We start from the raw sequence: 19,924 nt of genomic DNA on the forward strand, positions 1-19,924 counted from the left end.
CTCGGGGGTCGTCCTGGCTGTCACCGCCGGGAACCGCCCCGTGCCGGCGGCCGCCCAAGCCCCGTGGGCACCTCGGCCCTCCAGACGCAGTCATGCTCCCTAATCACTCAGAAACGGAAAGAACTTTCTAGAGCCACAGAGAAACTTTAATCATGTTTCGCCACCATTCCGATCTAAAAAGAAAATATGAATACGGCGGTTTAATTCTAAGGTCTCTTTAAACATTGTCACTCCTTGAATCATTTTCGGCAGAACCGTCAACGCCCCTGTCAGGGCTTCATTTCCACAAATACTTGGTGTACCTCAACACAGACGCCACCCTCTCCCCGACAGAGGACAGCCCTCTGGGCGGCGCTAGCGCACGGCGCTCGCGCACCTGCTCCGACACACGCCTGTGACGTTAGCGCCGGCGGCATCTCCAGGAGGACGAGCCCCTCACAGAGCATCTTCGCCTCACGTTCTTGCTCTTTCACGGTGACTGACTCAAGTCTGTTCCATGATCATAGCCTTCAACCTTTCCGTCAGAGTTAGCGGCTGCGTCTCAGAAAGCCGGAAGCCCCGGGACGGGTCCGCGGTGACGCAGCGGAAGCCGCGGAGAGGGAGCCTGGGGCCGGAAGCCGCGGGGCGGGCGGTGGCGCTCCCGGAAGTGGCGCGGACGTCGCGTGCGTCTGAGCGGTGCGTCGGGCTGCAGGAGAAGATGGCGGTCTCCACAGGTCGGTTCCCTGCCGGGCTACTTGCTTTTCCACCCCGACCCGCGCGGCGCCTCATCTTGCAGCTGGCGGCCGGCCTGGCGGTGTGAGGGAAGCCACAGTACGGCCCCTCGACCTCCAGACTTCCTGCGGAGCGCAGGCGGAGCAGGGAGGGTCCTGGCGACCGTCGGGGCGGCGGTCGTGCCCCGCGTCGGCTGCGCGCCGGGGGGCTGGGCTGGGCCGGGCTCGCCGGGGGTCCGGCAGGCGGTGCAGGGTCCGGCTGGCGGGGTTCCGCGGGTGATGCGGAAGCGAGGAAAGGAGTCTGGGTCGGCCCGCTGTCCACCTCCGCGCGCGATGGCTCGTGTGGGGGTCGTGGATGGAGCCAGTCGGATCCTACGGCTCGTCCTGACGTGGGCGGAGGGCCCATTCTTACCTGACTGAATGCGTGTTGTCTGTCTTTCCTGTGAGTGGAAAACTGCGGTGTCGACTAAGTAAAAGCAACGAGCAAGGTGAACGCTCATTGAAGAAAAAGCGACTTCTTAGATTAGCTTTTCAACTCCTCTCTCCTATTGAATACAATTTTGGTTTCCTGTAAGCACAGATTTTGAAATTAGATGTTAACACTGAGGTTTTAGAAATTTGACTATTTAGAAATGTTAAAAACATTGAAAACTGTATTACCTAAAACGTTAGTACGTGTGGTCTTTGGTTTTTCTGGTCGTTACTGAAACCAGACTAGAGAACAGTGTAGTTTTGTATTTCTTGCCATCATTGCACGAATTTTCGTTAAGTGGAATATTTTATTGTATGTTGCGATTGGTACTTTCAAGGTAGTACCTTTCTAGCTACGTTTTAATGGAAAATTGCGTCTTTTGTGTCTCTGTTCCGTGTAGGTGTCAGGATAAGCTGTTTAACGATTTTAGCATTGCGGAACGATTTCACGCTTAGGGTCAGAGCTAAGAGGTAAAGCATAGGTGATTAAAAAGTGACGTTTTAGTGTTGAGACTCTGCTGTTGTCCTTGCTGTTTGAAATTGAGTGTGCTCATGAATCGGGCCATGTCTTTTTTAAGACTTGTGCATCCTATCTTTAGGTTCTTGAAAAATTGGCAATAAAATGGTGTATTTTAACTTGATAGTTTTCGTTTTGTAGATTTCACTTTTTAAACAGTTTTTCTCCCCTCTACCATTGTACATGTGAAAGAGTGTGGAAATATTTTGAAAAAACCAGTGATTAGGTTATATTAATGGCAGATACTTCTTGGTAACAACATTTAAGTCATTTTTGGAAGTTGAATATGAATTATAAAGAACTTACTGAGAGATTATTAGCATATTTTGTTGTACATCTGAAGCTTGAGTTTTCTAGTTTATATTTCAGCATTTCAGTTGTTACATTTTACACTGATTTTATGTTTATGAGTTTTGAAATCTTAGCATAACTAGGAAGGATAACTTTTAGACAGTTAATTGATTTTTTTTCTTAAACCTCTGAAACTTGTTTTGACACTGTTGCTGGAAATTGCCTTGGCCAATATCAGATTTATTTCTCTTCTGTGTTTTGTAACATTGACAGTATCATCCAGCATGGGGAGAGAGGAGTGCAGAAGCAGTTTTAGACTATGTTTTGTAAATAGCTATTTTTAAATTACATTCTCGCTTAGTTATACTTTTGTATTGCTTGCTTCTTGGTAGCAAGGGAGGGAAACAGTACCTGTTTGTGAAGTAGATCTGATAAAGCTTGAAATTTAAAATAGATGAGCTAGATGGATGTGCTGTACATGTTTTTTAAGCCAAATTAATGTAAAAATAACAGGCCAAAAAGAAAACACCCAACAGATTTTTAAAAAATCTTATTTAAAGCATTTTATTTTAACATGCATTATTTAAGTCATAGCTTTTATATTTGCTGTAACTAAAGAAAAATTGGGAAGAATTTTAATTAGACTTGGAACTTCCCAGGGGGCGCTCGTGGTAGAGAGCCTGCCTGCCAATGCAGGAGACATAAGAGACTCAGGTTTGATCCCTGGGTCTGGAAGAATCCCTGGAGGAAGGCATGGCAACCCACTCTAGTATTCTTGCCTGGAGAATTCCATGGACAGAGGAGCCTGATAGGCTACAATTCATAGGATCACATAGAGTCAGACATGACTGAAGTGACTTAGCACTAATTAGACTGAGACCTCTAAGCTGTAAAATACTTTGCCATACCACTTGGTTCTCTTGTTGAGAAGACTGAGGCCTAAGGAGGTATAAGCTTTTACATAATTGGTTAGCAATAGAGGCCAGATCAGAATTCAGGTGTCTTACTCAGTCTGGAATTGTGAATTTGGAATAATCCTGAAATGAGGAATCTTACTTCCTTTGAGACTTGAGAGTGGCTTTCATACTTCTCTTCTCTCTGCAGGTTCCTTGTCTCAGACTGTCAAGTGCTTCTCATGGATGGAAGTAGGACTGTGGTGGAGACTCCACTGGCTAGGTTTCCCTTTCCCAAGACACAGTCACCTCTGGGAATCAAGATAATTTCATAGGGCACAACTTAAGAAACATGACTCTATAGAATAGAAATTTGTCAGTATATTTAGTACGTGTGATTCAAAAATTTAATCACAAGGAGGCAACTCTACTACCTGCTTTGTTGTCTGTGAATTGAGTCAGCTGTGTGGTGCACCATCACCTGCAGACTGAGAGAGGTGACGTGTGGCTGCCGGTCGGGATTGCTCGGCTGTCACTCACATAGTGGCTTGTGGATGGAAGAGTGGCAGCCGTGTGTGCTCTACCTTACTCATGGTGTGTGTGCCCTGGAGACTGGAGTCCGAGCTCTCTTGTTGGTCTTGTGGACAGGACAGCGGCCAGGTGTACTCTGTGCCCTTATTCCTAGTGTGTGTGCCCTGGAGATGGAGTCTGAACCCTCTTGTTGGAGATTGGCGTTTAAATCATGGTACAGGAAAGTCACACATATGGAAACCATGAAGAGCAGAGATTGCCCATATGTGGAGACATCGACTTAGCAAGTATTTGGGGAACTTTTTGACACAGAGCTTCAAAATTGATAGAATAAATGGAATGAAACCCAGCATCTAAAAGTTTGTTTTAAAAGTAGTTGACTGTTTGAAAAGAGCCAATATACTTATAAGATCTTTGAGATACTGTAAGATGGCACTGCAAGACTGGATTCGGGAGTGTGTTCTTGTTTACAAGGTCTCCGCTGACTTGTGTTAAGGTGGACGTTATTTTCAGTTTAAGTTGTAACTCAGCAAAATTTCAAACCACAGAAGGGGAGAAATTCTTAGGGCTTTGTATAGGTTCTTACGTACATTGGAATAGTAGTTCTCATAGAAAGTATATTATGAATCATCTAGGCTCTAGCCAAGTTCATTTTATAGATGAGCAGTGAATATATAGATATAAAATGAGTTTTCCCAAGATTATTTAACTCGGTTTTGATTCCAGACTAGTTTCTTGATTTCAGCTTCTTTGATGCTGCTTCTGTATCACACTGTATTCTGTAAACTTTGGGTTGCTGCATATAAATGAAATCATACAGCATCTGTCTTTTTCTGTGTGACTTATTTCACTTCAGTCAGTTCAGTTGGTCAGTCATGTTTTGTGAGGCAAGCAGAAGTAACGCCATGGCAGGCAGCTTAGATTAGGTGTCTTGGAGCCCTTCTCTCTTCCTGCTCGGGGATTCGGACATCGGGCATAACAGTTTGACTCTTTGCGACCCCATGGACTGCAGCACACCAGGCTTCCCTATCCATCACCAGCTCTTGGAGCTTGCTCAAACTCATGTCCGTTGAGTTGCTGATGCCATCCAACTGTCTCATCCTCTGTTGTCCCCTTCTCCTCCCGCCTTCAGTCTTTCCTAGCATCAGGGTCTTTTCCCGTGAGTTAGTTCTTTGCATCAGGTGGCCAAAGGTTGGAGCTTCAGCTTCAGCATCAGTCCTTCCAATGAATATTCAGGACTGATTTCCTTTAGGATTGACTGGTTTGATCTCCTTACAGTCCAAGGGACGCTGAAGAGTTTTCCCCAACACCACAGTTCAAAAGCATCAATTCTTTGGTGCTCAGCTTTCTTTATAGTCTACCTCTCACATCCATACATGACTACTGGAAAAGCCATAGCTTTGACTAGACAGACCTTTGTCGGCCAAGTAATGTCTCTGCTTTTTAATATGCTGTCTAGACTGCTCATAGCTTTTCTTCCAAAAAGCAAGTGTCTTTTAATTTCATGGCTGCAGTCACCATGTGCAGTTATTTTGGAGCCCAAGAAAATAAAGTCTGTCACTGTTTCCCACTAGTTCCCCATCTATTTGCCATGAAGTGATGGAACCAGATGCCATGACCTTCGTTTTCTGAATGTTGAATTTCAAGCCAACTTTTCATTCTCCTCTTTCACTTTCATCAAGAGGTTCTTTAGTTCTTCTTTGCTTTCTGCCATAAGGGTGGTATCATCTGCATATCTGAGGTTATTGATATTTCTCCTGGCAATCTTGATGCCAGCTTGTGCTTCATCCAGCCCAGCGTTTCACATTGTGTACTCTGCATTTAAGTTAAATAAGCAGAGTGACAACATACAGCCTTAGCATACTGCTTTCCCAATTTCGAACCAGTGTGTTGTTCCATGTTTGGTTCTAACTATACTGTTGAAGCCTCGCTTGGAGAAACTTATTTCACATAGCATAATACTGTCTAGGTCCATCCATGTTGCAATGGCAATATTTCATTCTTTTTTATGGCTGAGTAGTGTTGCAGTGTGTGTGCATGCATGCCACATTTTCTTCAGTCATTCCTTTATTGATGGGAACTTAGGTTGCTTCCACATCTTGGCTATTGTACATCATGCTGCAATGAACATAAGGGTATGTGTATCTTTTTAAAATAGTGTTTTTGTTCTCTTTCCTTAAATACCGAGGAGTAGAATTGCTAAATTGTATGGTAGTTCTATTTTTAATTTTTTGAGGAAGCTCTATACTGTTTTACATGGTGGCAGAACCAATTTACATTCCTATGAGCAGTGCACATGGGTTCCCTTTTCTCCACTTGTGATGACAGCCATTCTGACAGGTGTGAGGTGGTATCGCATTTTGGTTTTTATTTGCATTTCCCAGATGACTAGTGATGTTGAGCATCATCTTTTCATGTGCTTGTTGGCCATCTGTGTGTCATCTTTGGGGAAGTGTCCTATTCAAATCCTCTCCCCACTTTTTTAAATTGGATTTTTTTGTTTATTTTTAATGTTGCACTGTATGAGTTCTTTGTGTATTTTGGGTATTAACTGCTTGTCAGATCCAGCGTTTGCAAATGTCTTCTTCCATTCCATAGGCTTCCTTTTTGTTTAATTGATAATTTCCTTTGCTGTGCAGAAACTTGGTTAATGTAGTCTCATTTTGTTTATTTTTGCTTTTTTCCCCCCTTGCCTGAGGAGACAGATCCAGAAAATTATTGCTAAGACTGATGTCAGAGAGCGTGCTGCCTGTGTCTTCTAGGAGTTTTAAGGCATCAGGTCTTAGGTTTAATTCTTTGATCAGTTTTGAGTGTATTTCTGTAGATGGTGTAAGGGAAGAGTCTAGTATGATTCATGGCCATATTGCTGTCCAGTTCTCCAGCACCATTTATTGAAGTCACTATCTTTGCTCCTTTGTATATTCTTATCTCCGTTGTAGATTAATTGCTCATGTAAGTGTCAGCTCATTTCTGGTTTACCCATGTTTAAAAAATTGTAATTGTCTTTTTATTGTTGAGTAGTAAGAATTTCTTTATATATTCTGGATACAGGTTTGTTAGATATGTGTTTGTATTTTCTTTTACCTTCTTGATGGCGTCCTTTGAAACCCCAGAGGTGTACATTTTGATAAAGTCCAATTTATTTTTTTCTACTTTATTAAGATGGGAAGTCTGGCTTTTGATATGAGCTTCATTGTCTGACTCTTTGTTTTAAAAACATCATGTTGATACATGTGAGTTCTCAGTGATGGTCTGGTTGTGATTACTGTACATGATTACCATCTGACAGAGGGCAGAAGTCTAAACCCTGCCTTGCCAGGTGTGAGGTTTAAGGTTACAGTAACAGAGAAGTATAGCCAGGTAACAGGCATGCTCCAAGCAGTTTATTCTTTGTGAGTATATAATCATGCAAAGATTTTTTCAGCGTAGTGACTGGAATGCTGTTGAAAAGGACCAATAATGCGTAGCTTGGTTTACTGTTTGTTTTTCATGGTAGTATCACCTGCTCCCTCAATTATCAGTTATGGTTGACTAACCAGTATTGATATAAGTGGTTGTTTCCTGAGAGGATGTACTTAAATTATTGAAAAGTTTTTAATTTTCTGAAGTGTTTACCTACCAGCAGTGGCTTGGCAGGATCTCGCCTTTGTTTCTAGCTGCAGCTCCCGGGAGTCCCAGGCGAGCAGTTGTGCTCCTGGAAGTGGTCTCTGTCAGGGGAGAGTGTGCCAGCTCTCGCTCCACTTAGAAGTCCCTGCTAGCGAGGGACCAGAGGTGGCCCGACCGCCCTCCACCCTGTTTCTTCTGAGGGAGGCATTCCTCCTTAGCGCTGAAGTAAACAGTGCTGGCAGCTCTCCTGGAGAACATTGAGTCATTCTGTTCTCACTGGCTTGTCTGTCCCATGCAGATACCAGCAGTGTGTTTGAGCAAATCTTTTGGGACAGCTACTGCATTTGAATGCGTCTGCTTCCGTGGTTGTCCTCAGTTGCCTTCTCTGCCAAGATCCCAGGCAAAGGAGTCTGTGTCCTCCATCAGCAACACTTCTTACAGGACAGGCCCTCAAGTGTGGACAGAGAGGTTGGCAGTAAGCATCTGCCGGAAACGCACCCTGGGGTTATTGAGTGCTGCTGGTACTCTCGGAATCTCTTACGGTCCAGTTTCTATGTAAGTGATTTATTTAATGATGAGAAGACAAATGGCTCAAATAGCTTTCCCCCTTGGTGTATTATAATGTTTTACTCATAAATTTTGTTTTGAGCTTACTTTTCTGAAGTGAAACAGTACTAAGGATATTTTGTGTTCGGATGCATTCATTAAATAAACACACGAAGCTGCTTGTTTTCTTCCTTCCCTGAGTTAGTATATCGCAAGTGGGATTACAAAGAGTTCCAGAATTTGGGGAGTGGCTGGGGGCAGAGTGATTTTGGCTATAACTTAGAGTACTAGTAGCGTGATTTACCCTCTGCTGTATGTAGTGCAGCCTCCATACCTTGGTTTAGGTACTTCACAAACCCTGTAATGCAGAGGTCTGTCTTCCTGGTGTTTGAAGGTAAATTCAGATGCTTCCCAGGTACACTGTTGAGTTGAAATTTTTTCAGGTTTATTTTTATTTACTATAGTTAATCAAGTCTAAGACAAATTTTAATATCTTAAATGGATATATGGCTTCAGACAGGGATTTATTCTTATGATTTGGGGGTTGACTGGGCCTGGTTGTCTCCCTTCACCTGACGACGGGCTCGGCCTTTTGCCCAGGGCCTTGTTTCTTGTCCGTGTGGTCAGCCTAGGCGTCTTGTTTGGACTTACTTGCATTCCAGTAGTGTCTGGGAGTCAGAACTTAGATGGTAGTTGGCTTCCAAGAGACCAAACAGAAGGTATCGGGGCTCTAACAAGGCTGGTCCCAGAACCGCACCAGTGTCACATTCTACCAGAACAAGTGGCAAAACCAGCCCAGATTCAGGGGAGGCCGGAAGGGGCACAGCCTGGAGCCCGGAGAAGCACTGCTCACAGCTGACTCTGTGCTCTGGAGGCTGTCTGCCTCCTTGTGCTTTGTTCTTGGGGGCGAATTTCACTCAGTGGGATTTTAAGTCAGTGCATATGAATATTTAAAAATTCTTGTGATGTTTTGTCAGTTTACCTCTTCAGCAAGGTGTATTCAGTTTTCAGTGATGTGTTGAGGTGGATAAATAGAGTTTTTCCACTGTTTTGCTGTCATTGCGTTTACGATGGTGTTAATTTTATTTTTTCATGGGAGTTTAATAATATTTTTTTATCGGCATATTTTTCTTGTTCAATTATTTATGTTTCACATCTGTGAAGTATATTATCCACGTACTACTTAAGTGAGACTGGTTATTGATATAGGGTTTTAGTTGTTTAAAAATCAGCTTTAAATTTTTCCCTGATAGCTCAGTTTGTGAGGAATCCGCCTGCAATGCAGGACACCCCGGTTCACTTCCTGGGTCGGGATGATCAGTATTCTTGGGCTTCCCTTATGGCTCAGCTGGTAAAAAAAATCTGTTTGCAGTGTGAGAGGCCTGGGTTTGTTCAATCCCTGTGTTGGGAAGATCCCCTGGAGAAGGGAAAGGCTACCCACTCCAGTATTCTGGCCTGGAGAATTCCATGAACTGTATAGTCCATGGGGTCGCAAAGAGTCGGACACAACTGAGCGACTTTCACTTTTTAAAATTTTTGCACCTTATATTTATTACTTTTCCCCCTTTGCTTTTTTTTTTTTTAACTTCTTTGGGTCATTTCTCTTGTTCTGAAACTCCTCCAAATGGAATTCAAGGGTCCTAAAGCTGGGAGGAGCTTTGGGAATACCGTGGTTCTGCAAAGATTCTGAACCCTAGGATGGAGGTGGGGGGCAGAGACCGGGGACAGGAATTCTCCTTTCTGCGCAATCCAGTGGACTCCCTCCTGAAGGAGGCTTACATATGTTGGTCATTGAGCTGGGGTGGAGTTGGCAGAAGGTTGAACGTCGTCGCCCGTGAGTTTTAGCTCCGTATTTGACATCGCAGTATGCAGCTGTCTGCTTTTGTGGTAGAGCAGAACCACCGCTTTCTGGAACGTTCCCTTTGGCCTTGGTTGTCTCGGTGCCTCTCCCACGCCTTGTTTTCCATGTCCTGCTGCCCTCACACGCTGTGCGCGCCGTGAGGGCAGGGCCGTCAGTGTGAGATCCCACTGGCCTAGCGCAGTCCCCAGCTGGTACTTGATGTTTAGTTTTGGTTGTCAGATTACAAAATCACAGAATTACAATAAAATGTACCACATTTTCCTTAGTGGACGCATGTGGTGTTTTTTCCCTGATTCCTCTTTCATCACAGCTGATACTGTCCCCCCAACCCCCTCTCCTCCCTGTCCTTAAAGTCTGGGCTTCAGCCCCTCCCTGGGTCCTTGTCACCACAGGTGAAGTCTGAATTTGCAAGCACACCTGTCCCTCTTTGCTCATTTATCCTCAATTGCTGTCCCCAAACATTTCCTGCAGTTGCCTCTCTCCTTTTTGGATACTGTTTCTCCTTTTCTGTTTAGACAACAGATTTAAAACACAAGAAAATGCATGAATACATGTGTAACCCACCCCCAGCTCTCCCAAATGGTAATAAATTTTTCTTGCTTCAGGTTGTTTTTGTTTTTTGAAGAAACAAGACGTTACCTGCACCCTTCCAAGTACTAGGCCACTTCTTTGCCCAGAGGTGATCAGTATTCTGATTTTGGAGTCTGTTCCACAAGTATTTTTGTACTCTTGCTAGATATGTACATACTCAGAACAGTATAAAGGTCTGTTGATGGGTAGCTTTTTTGTTTATTTCTCTTTGCGATTATGGTAAAGTGTATATACTATGCAGTGTACTGTCTTAACTGCCTCTGTACCGTTCAGCAATATTACATACTCACTTTGTTGTGCAGCCATAAAACTGAAATTGTGCACTCATTAAACAATGTGTTTTAAAATTTTAGCATTAATTGATGCTTGTAGCTCTGATTCTTTCATTTTAATTGCAGTAGCATTGTGTCATGGGTTATACCATGTTATGTCTGGGTTGTTTCTAAATTGTCACGGTTAGAAATCACAGTACATGAGTGTTCCTGCCTTTCTGTGGCCTGGGGCCAGCATCTCTGTAAATGTTGCCAGTTTCCTCCTGAAGTAGTTGTGCCAGTTTATTCCAGCTTCAGCAGTGGAAGAGCCTTCATCTCCATATCTTTGTCAAACCAGGTGTTGCCAGACTTAACATTTTTCAGTCTGGCAGATGGTCTTTAGGGTTTAATTCTTGTTTTCCCAGGCAGTTGTGGCTAAGAGGTTGGCCTTTGGAACTCATATCATGTATATGGGCCTTTTTGTTTTTCCTTTAATGAAAACCTCAGACTAAGGGCTTAAAATATTTAAAATTGTTAAATAACAACAGTAACACCACCACGCACGCATAGACACACAGAATAAAGGCAAGTGGAACTAATAGGAAAAGGCTCAGAGATGGCCAGCGATCGAGGGCAGCTTATGCACACACTGCAGCATTCATAGCCCCACAGCGCCACCTCGTGGTGTGTTCTCTTTGCAGACATTGGTGGGGTCAAATGAAGCCACAGTACTCCAGGCCTCAGTCTGAAAATAGAGCTTTCTGATATTTGTTTGAATCTTATACTTCAAAAAAAAACAGAACAACCTTAGCTGCTGTAACCCTTTAAATGTTAACATTGCCGGTAATCTTAGAACTCTTTTCCCAGAATGCTGCTTTGAGAAATCGTGAGAAGTTTAGCAGTCACTAGGTTTATTGCTTTTATGGCACTTACATAAAAAGAAACATTATTTTTATATTTTTTACTTTGTAGTTTTGGATGCTTATAAAGCTCTCCTGACTGAATTGTTTTTGAAAAGGAGGAAAGGAAATTACACACAAATTTAGAATTTTTCTTGGGGAATGATTTCATAGATGGTGAGGGTGATCAGGCTCCTTTAATATTCTTTTAGAAAGCAGCTCAGGAGCAACAAGATGGTGGAGATTCTGACAGTGGCTGTTGTTCCAGGGTACGTGCACAGTGTATGTGCATAGAAACTCTCAGCTCAGGGACCCCTTCTGGGTCAGTCTTCAGGACTGCAGAGAGCTTGAATTCTTACAAAACGTAGGTCAAGGTGAATGGAAGCTTTTTGTAATTTTTCTTAATGTGAGCACTAAAATGATGAGAGTCATCATTTATCCTGTTTGAGATCGATCACCTTACAGTGACTCTGTCTCTGTGAAGTAGAAACCATGGTGGTCTCACTTCTATAGATGAGGAAACTGCAGGGGCCCTGCCAGAGAGGCAGCAGCACTGGGAACTGGCTGGGGGCGGTCGGAGGCCTGGTCTGTGCCCATGGCGCTGCCTGGAGAACTTAATGCTTAAGAGGGACTTTGGTTTGGAAACTGGGCTTTAATGCTGGGTCTGACATGACTTAGTACAACAACAACAGCAGCTGCCACTTAAAACTGTGTGACCTTGAGTAGGTCCCTTAACTCCTTCAGACTGTAGTTTCCACAGCTGTAATATGGGTGCTTTTAGGGTCAAATGGGGTAATTTATTTAGTGCAGAGGGTACACTAAACAAATGGTTATTAATAGTTATTATAGTTGTAATAATGCTTACTCTTGTTTTGTGGTTTATGACATATTCATGTTTCTGTGGCCCAAAATTTTAAAGCACTTTTTCTGAAGCACAGTACATAAAGTGGCTACTGTTTCCAAGTTACAGTACTTACTGGCTTTTCATTATTTGTCTAGAAGGACTACTATGAATTAGTAACTGAAAGAGATGTTTTGGTTGCTCTGCAGCATGTGGGGTCCTCCTGGACCGGGGATCAAACCCATGTCTCTTGCATTGGCAGGCAGATTCTTTACCACTGAGCCACCAGGGAAGCCCTGAAAGAGATGTTTTGGTTTCAGCAGGAGAGATAAGTTATGCAGACTGACAGTCGCCTTTAAAGAGATGTCACTGTTTTTTCCTGCTTCATAATTGTGTGTGTGCTTTCTTTTGAGAGTGGGAAAGGGAGGGAGGCAGTGCTCCAGAGCCAGCGGAGGGGTCTTGGTTGTTCTCAGGACTTGTGCAGTGGGGCTGGGGAGTGTTTCAGGCTGGATGCTGTTGAGAGCTCGCGAGACCGCAGGGTCCATCCTCTGGAGAGGCCAGGCCAGTGATCCTGAGAGAGGCTGTGATAAAGTCACATGCTGTATCACCAGCCCTGCTGGTTCCAGGGGTTGGAGGTCAGGATGGTGATGGTGGCAAAACTAGGTTCAGTGGAAATGAGGGGGTGGGGACTGTGAAAGGCTGGGATTCTAGGCAGAGGGGAAGATTTGAGAAATAGAGTGATGAGGTCTAAAGGGTTCAGAAGTGGAGGTGTGAGAAGGGCTGTGGAAGTGTTGCTGGGTTGGGCCAGGATGGGACAGACGTGTCATAGGAAATTACCCACCAGGAGGCTGGCTCTCCAGCCTCGGATCTGCTCACAGGGGAGGCAGGACATCGTGGTTATTAGGCAGCCAGCAGATTGGGTGAGGACCAAGGGTGGGGTCAGCATTCTAGAAAGTAGTGCCTCTTAGTGCATTTTTACAAATGGAATGTAATTCTCTTTTTTACAGATCACTAGAGAGTATGTGCTAATGCAGTGACACTTTTGTGGACTTTCTGGTCATGCCTGTTTACCTGATGCATTGTTCTTGGCAGAAATCTCAATTATGGAAAAATAATCACTTGTTATGATTCCCTTATGATTGATTTATGTCACTGTAAAACTGATTGGTTAGGTGTTTATATACATGTTCTGTGCTGCTCTTATGTTGTCTTTAGCTTTTTCATTTTGAAGAGTTATTATTATTAGATTCAGCATTTCCTGGGACAGAACACTTTTTAAAGAGAATTTTGTCTTTTTGGTAAATAATTTTTAACAGTTAATTTGGGAAAAGCTGAATTTGATTGTGTGTAGCCCTTATAATTATGAGCTACTTACATTGGCTTCCTTTTGTATAGGTGTTAAAGTTCCTCGTAATTTTCGTTTGTTGGAAGAACTTGAAGAAGGACAGAAAGGAGTGGGTGACGGTACGGTCAGCTGGGGCCTGGAAGATGACGAAGACATGACACTCACAAGGTGGACAGGCATGATCATTGGGCCACCACGGGTCAGTGCATACGTTTATTTCCTATGGATATTTATTGTAACTTTAGAGTATGCATTTTATTTTATGTTATTGATATTAAAGTAAATAGTTAAGGTAACTTTAACTGAAACAGTTCCTCACTTTTTACTTATTTCTTGTACATTTGTTGATGCTGGATTTTCTGGAGGAGTTGGGGGGAAGACTGGTTTGATCATTGCTCTCAAAGTGTTTGCAGTTCAATAGGGGAAAAGGCATGAATGCAGACAACAAACTGAATGTGGCAGAGCGAGTTCACTGTGGGACTGTAGAATATGTCTCTTCTAGCTGAGTAATTGAGGAAGGCTGGACAGTGGAGGAAGTTGCCTTTGGAGTGCCTAAAGGACTGGCTGGTAGGATTTCAGAAGGTGATGATGGGGATGGAGAGCATTCCAGATAGAGAGGAGAAAAGGTGAGGCACGGAGTGGAGGTGAGGCACTGTTGGGAAGAGCCAACAGTGTGCTGTGATGTAACATGCTGCTAACCAGCCGTGTGTATCAACAGGGTTCCTAAACTGGTTTGTGTTGAGTGCACATTGCTATTGGCCAGACAGTTGATTGGCCTTGGAAGTGTTCTGGCTTCGACGTCTTCACCTGTAAAATATGCCGGAAAGGCTGATTCTTGCATGTTTCCTAGCGTTGTTGGCCACAGACCTATTGTTTTATTTTTAGGTCTTTCTCAAGTTCATGACTTTTTATTTTAACTCAAAATTTTTTTTAGATTGGGAAATTTTTTTGTACCTTGCATTCCTCACTCAAAGGCCCCATTTGCTGTATGCCCTGCAGCAAGTCTTTTAAATACATTTTGTATGACCTTTGACTTTGTTAGAAAGAACACAAATTTGAAGTTTCTTTTTAGTCTTTGGTTTTGTGTACTGTTTGCTACCTGTAATGGGACTATTTCAACTGTTTTGCTGTTGGGTAGAATTTAGATTTTTTGATTTTTATAAAACAAAAATGGTCAGGTAATTAGCATTGATAACTTCAGACAAATGTTTGTTTACCATTTTCTGGTATTCCTTTGTAGAATTTGTGCACTCTCCTAAACTAACAAGTTCCCTCTTCCTCCACTGCTCTGATTTTTCCATTAGACATGTAAGGAAGGAAATAAAATGCTGGTGTTTAAAATTCTTGTTGTTTTATAACTCAGTATTTGTAATGAAAACCTTGATTTTTCACTACTTGTGAACAGTATCACCATGGTCTGTTTGGTAAAAGTAAGTGCTTATAACTTTTGAGCATTCTTACTAATGAATAACTTAAAGATTGGACAGTCTGAACTGAGTGGAGTATGCTTTCAGAATTACCTAGATTTTTTTCTTGTTTAATTATTTGTTTTTGGCTGTGCTGGATCTTCACAGCTGCCTCGGCTTTTCTCGCTGTGGAGAGTGGCGGCTACTTTCTCGCTGTGGTGCTCGGGCTTCTCCTTGCGGTAACTTCTCTTGTTGTGGAGCACGGCTCTAGGGCTCCATGGTTGGAGCACGTAGGCTCCAGAGTTGCAGCACGAGGACTTAATTGCTCTGTGGCATGTGGGATCTTCCTGTATTAGGGCTCGAACCCACGTCTTCTGCATTGGCAGGGAGATTGTTTACCACTGAGCCACCAGGAAGTCCTGAAATTACTTAGATGTGGTTTTTCTCCCATTTGTTCCTCTGAGGGAACTTGAAGAGTGCTGGAGTTTGTGTAAAGTAAGACCCTCAGCCCCATAACCTAGTTTGCAGATCCCTCTCCCAGTTCGGGCCATCCGCAGGACCCGCGCACTAGCTGTTCCCTGGTGTCACTGCACCACAGGACGCCTCTGTGTCCAGCTGTGCCCACTGGGGGCCTGGCTGTTGTCAGGTAACATGGGGGTGGGCAGCTGGTGGCGTTCCAGAGACAGGTGTGCCTCCTGCTGCTTTCTGTGGTGGTCCGCTTGGAGCCCCTTCCCCTTCTTGTGGTGCAGGAGGGCGCAGCCTGAGTGTATCCTGTCCTCCAGCCAGGCTTCAGCCCCCTCGACCCCGGACCTGACCCAGTCACTGCTTCCTGCGCCGTGGAACTTGGTGTGAGTGGAACCATGTGGTGTGTGTACCCAGAGGCCTGCTCCTTCTGACTGGGCGCAGCTCCTCAGGCTCACCCACGCTGTTTCATCCACGCGCTGCGTGCTGGTTTGTTTCTTTTTATTGTGGTGGGGATACGCCACAGCGTTTGTCACTTCCCAGATCGTGGTTTTCTCTGGTTACTGCAAATAAAGCTGCTGTGATTACAGGTCATCTTGTGAACGTAGGTTTGTTTCCATTTCTCTTGGATCAGAAATGCCTAGGGATGGAGTTGCTGCATAGTAGGGGAGTTAGGGGAGGGGAGTTGAATGTGTAGTGAAATGCGTAGGAAAAAATGCCATATTTTTTCCACAATAGTTATACCATTCCCTATTCCTAGCAAGGTATGAAAATTCTGATTGTTTCCATGTACTTTGAGTATTTTTAAGAGTAAGATTTTTCAGGGGCCTTTTTTGGTTTTCTTTTTCTTGTAGTTGATTTACAATGTTGTCTTAGTTTCAGGTGTACGGCAGAGTGATTCAGTTTTATGTACCTATGTGTCTATTTTTATTTCAGATTATTTTCCCTTAAAGATTATCACAAAATACTGAGTATAGTTCCCTGTGCTGTACAGTGGGGTCCTTGTTGGTTATCTAATTATTATACTTTTACTGCAAGTTCTAGAGAGGCTGGTATGCATGTAGTGGAGAGCAACAGACAGGTGTCTCCTTGACCTTTTTAGTTCTTTTTAAGCCTCTCTGGGTCCTGGGCATACTGTTATCATACGCTTGTTGTTAAACTTAGATGAGTTTTATATAGCTGTTTAGTTTTTAAAAATACTGAAACATTTATTAATACATGTACAAGATTGTTGTAAACATTTTAAACCATGGTTATTAACACCCGAGATCCACCCCCACTGGGGGGATCTCTTTCTGTGAGAGAGAAAGCCGTGGATCCATTGGGGTGACAGATCCATAGATGGTCAGCTTCTTTTTTTCCAGATTTATACAAGAATCAACAGGTATTAAATTTGTCACTTTCATTTATGTTTTTCTTGTTTTAATTGTACACTAACTGCATTTTTGTTAGCCATATAGATCAAATAAATTTGTTGAAAAATAAATTCTTGATCACACACATGGCAATATTAAGTACATTTATCTTGTGCTTTTCCAGTTTATTAGCGCTTGAATATTGTTGTTATTATTTCTGCCTTCCAGACAAATTATGAAAACAGAATATATAGCCTGAAAGTAGAATGTGGACCTAAATACCCAGAAGCTCCTCCATCAGTTAGATTTGTAACCAAAATTAATATGAATGGAATAAATAATTCCAGTGGAATGGTAAGTTAAAGTAGTTATTTTATTTTTACACAACCTATAAGTTTATAGTCAGGAGAACATTAAAACAGCAGAACAGCAAGTGGAAGCTGTTTATTGGGTTGATAACCCTAGTTAGTTGAGTATTTTTATTATGAAAGATTGTTGGATTTTGTCAGAAGCTGTTTTGTGTCTGTGGAGATAGTCATGGGTTTTGCTTTTGTTCTGCTAATATGGTGTGTTATATTGATTTTTGTTTGATGAGCCAACCTTGCACTTCCTGGATAAATTCTCCTTGGTTATGGTGCATAATCAAAATGTCTGTGTGTTGATCAGGGTCAGCCATAGATGAACGTTTATGCCTTTCTCAGGCTTTGAAGCCTGTGTGCAGCCTTGCACACGTGTGTGTCTCCTGGACTCTCAGGTGTGTGTGGGACTTTGTAGACTCACTGGACATCTCCTCTCCCAGCGTTTCCTGTGGGGTCTTTGGTCCCCTTCCTGCTTGCCTTCTTGCTGCCGCTTCAGGCAGTAGAACTATTAAAACAGTTTTTTCTTTAATTTTAAAAAATTTTGAAAAAAAATTGTATTTTTTATTGAAGTATAGTTGATTTACAATATTATATTTGTTTCAAATGTACAATATAGTGATTCAGTAGTTTTATAAATTATACTCCATTTAAAGTTACCACAAAATTATGGTTATCTTTCCCTGTGCTATACAACACATCAGTGGTGCCTGTGTATTTTCTACATAGTAGCCTGTGTCTCTGGTGTTACACATTGGACACTAGTTATTTTTGACAGGTACCAGGGTGGAGCGGGGGTGGTCAGGGAATAGGTGGTCCTCAGTGGGTGAGTTTCCAGGGAGCTGCCAGATAGGCCAGGTGACGGCAGGTACCTGTGGCTGAGGTTTTGAAGGGCTGTAGCCCCAGCCTGTCCGTCTCCCCCAGTGGAAGACGAGTTCAGCACAGTGCAAAGAGCACGCTGGAGTGGGATCTGAAAGCAGAAGTCAGGGTTACCGCTGTCTGCTGATCCCCTGGTGTGAGTGACTGCCCAGGCCTTGGATTGTGGCCCTAAGTACTGTGCGGATCTGTGGTTTTATAATGTTTGCTTTTGTGAAAATAGTGCCTGACTGTTGGGCACTGAAGGGATTTTTAAAGCCCTTCTTATTAAAGTACATCTAGTAAATTGGTGCCCAAGTACTTTACACTTCGTAGTTAATTGTACTTTTTCCCCTCCTTTCAGGTGGATGCACGAAGCATACCAGTGTTAGCAAAATGGCAAAATTCATATAGCATTAAAGTTGTACTTCAAGAGCTAAGACGTCTAATGATGTCCAAAGAAAATATGAAGCTTCCACAGCCACCAGAAGGACAAACATACAACAATTAATTTTAGTGGATCTCAAACTTGTCTTAAATCAGCAACCTTCTACTCATGTTAATGTCTTGATTAAATATCACAATGCAAAATACCCACACATTAAAGTAAGATAATTCCAGCTGGTAAACATGACCTGGACATTTGTAAGAATATATTTAATATATGTACACCCATTATGTTTTCAGGTAACAGGAGGAAAATTCAGCAGTCTTTTCTTGTTAAGGCACCACCACTTAAGCACGCACCTGGAGTCCTCACTGGAACTCAGGTTTGCAGGTGAGAGCACGGCAAGAAGTGTCGGCTGGCTGTGCAGGCAGGTGTGTTTCTGACGAGAAAGCCAAGAAGGAAACTTGAGTGGCGTGCTCCATCATCTTGCTTAGAGAAAGAGCTTCAGTTGAAATTGTCTAAAGTAGCAGGTACAATGAATATTGTCACAAAGTGTGTTCATTTTTGAAGCGGTATGGGTGCTGACTACTAGTAGTATCAAAAATATGTTCAGGATTGTTTTGATACCTGTATTTATAATAAAAAATGTTGTGGGGGAGGTGGATGAATTTCTGTTACAAGCTGTTCCTGTGTGTTCCATGTAACAGATGTGGTAAATATTTGTTTACAGTCTTTGTTGGACAGACCATGCATTTACGTTTAAATGAAATCAAAAAGGAATTAGGTGTATGGATATGTGATTTGGAGATTAAAATTAGTCTTAAATTGTAAATAAAATGTGGAATGTGTCTTCAGAAACGGTGCCATTTCTGTTATATTGATGTGTGTGTACAGTAACTTGCTGAGATTGCAAAAATTGGAATTCTTGTAGCTGTTCATCTATACACACCTCTCATTATTTATCCCATATGGTATACTTCTTGCAAATTGGAATTTGTAGAGTATTTCAGAGTACAGATTTCCTAATAGGCTTTAATTTCTTGTTAGGAGGAATAATCCCAGGTATTATGTTTTCAACTTGATTTCACTAGAAATATTATTAAAAGAGATGTTCTAGCAGTTTTTATAAAATTTAGATTACAGATCATCCAAATATACATTCTAGTTTTCTTCATAGTATCTGCCCCCAGTGCTCTTAGTACTGACTGGGATTAATTTTGTCCACTTACTCTTAACTCTGGCAACTGTATAATTCTGAATTGAAAGTTCATTTGTGCTCTGCTTTGACCACAGTGGCTTGAGGCTTTGGGTCGCTGTTTTTTATCTCATGGCACTTGGGTGTACTACTTTGTTGAAAATCCTTCCTTCTTACGAGTTCTGTTTTCTGAAGAAAATAGACAGGTGGTCGTGTAATAAGAACTCATTTCTCAAACAACCCCGACATGTTTTTATCAAGTGCGTTCAGAGGTAAAACTCCGAGCTACCTTTTCTTCGCCAGAATACATTAAAGTCAGTAGCACTGTATCTAAATTTACTAATTTCAGTATGACTTTAAATATCAAAGATGTTTAAAGTGACACATAAGAGAATGTATACATACATACTAGTGCATGTGTACTTTGTTAAAAATAGGTTTGAAATGGACTGTAACCTTGGCGTACATTCTTAAAAAATTTTTAGTGGTTGAGATTAAGTGGAATCCCACTGATATCCTATGTGAGAGTGGTGGTTCCTGAAGGTCTGGATTGG

The 19,924-nt window shown here is 42.6% G+C and overlaps 1 protein-coding gene across 1 annotated transcript; it reads left to right on the top strand.

Annotated features, from left to right (window-relative positions):
* Positions 1-411: 411 nt before the first annotated feature.
* Positions 412-19,033, top strand: UBE2V2 (ubiquitin conjugating enzyme E2 V2). Its single transcript, XM_061123288.1, has 4 exons — positions 412-713; positions 13,404-13,552; positions 16,805-16,930; positions 18,152-19,033. Exons 1-4 carry the CDS (start codon positions 497-499, stop codon positions 18,296-18,298), a joined length of 639 nt encoding a protein of 212 aa, XP_060979271.1. The 5' UTR covers positions 412-496; the 3' UTR covers positions 18,299-19,033.
* The last annotated feature ends 891 nt before the right edge of the window (positions 19,034-19,924 follow it).

This window comes from Dama dama, chromosome 21 (genome assembly GCF_033118175.1).
Source record: "Dama dama isolate Ldn47 chromosome 21, ASM3311817v1, whole genome shotgun sequence".
In the NCBI taxonomy this organism is placed as follows: Eukaryota; Metazoa; Chordata; class Mammalia; order Artiodactyla; family Cervidae; genus Dama; species Dama dama.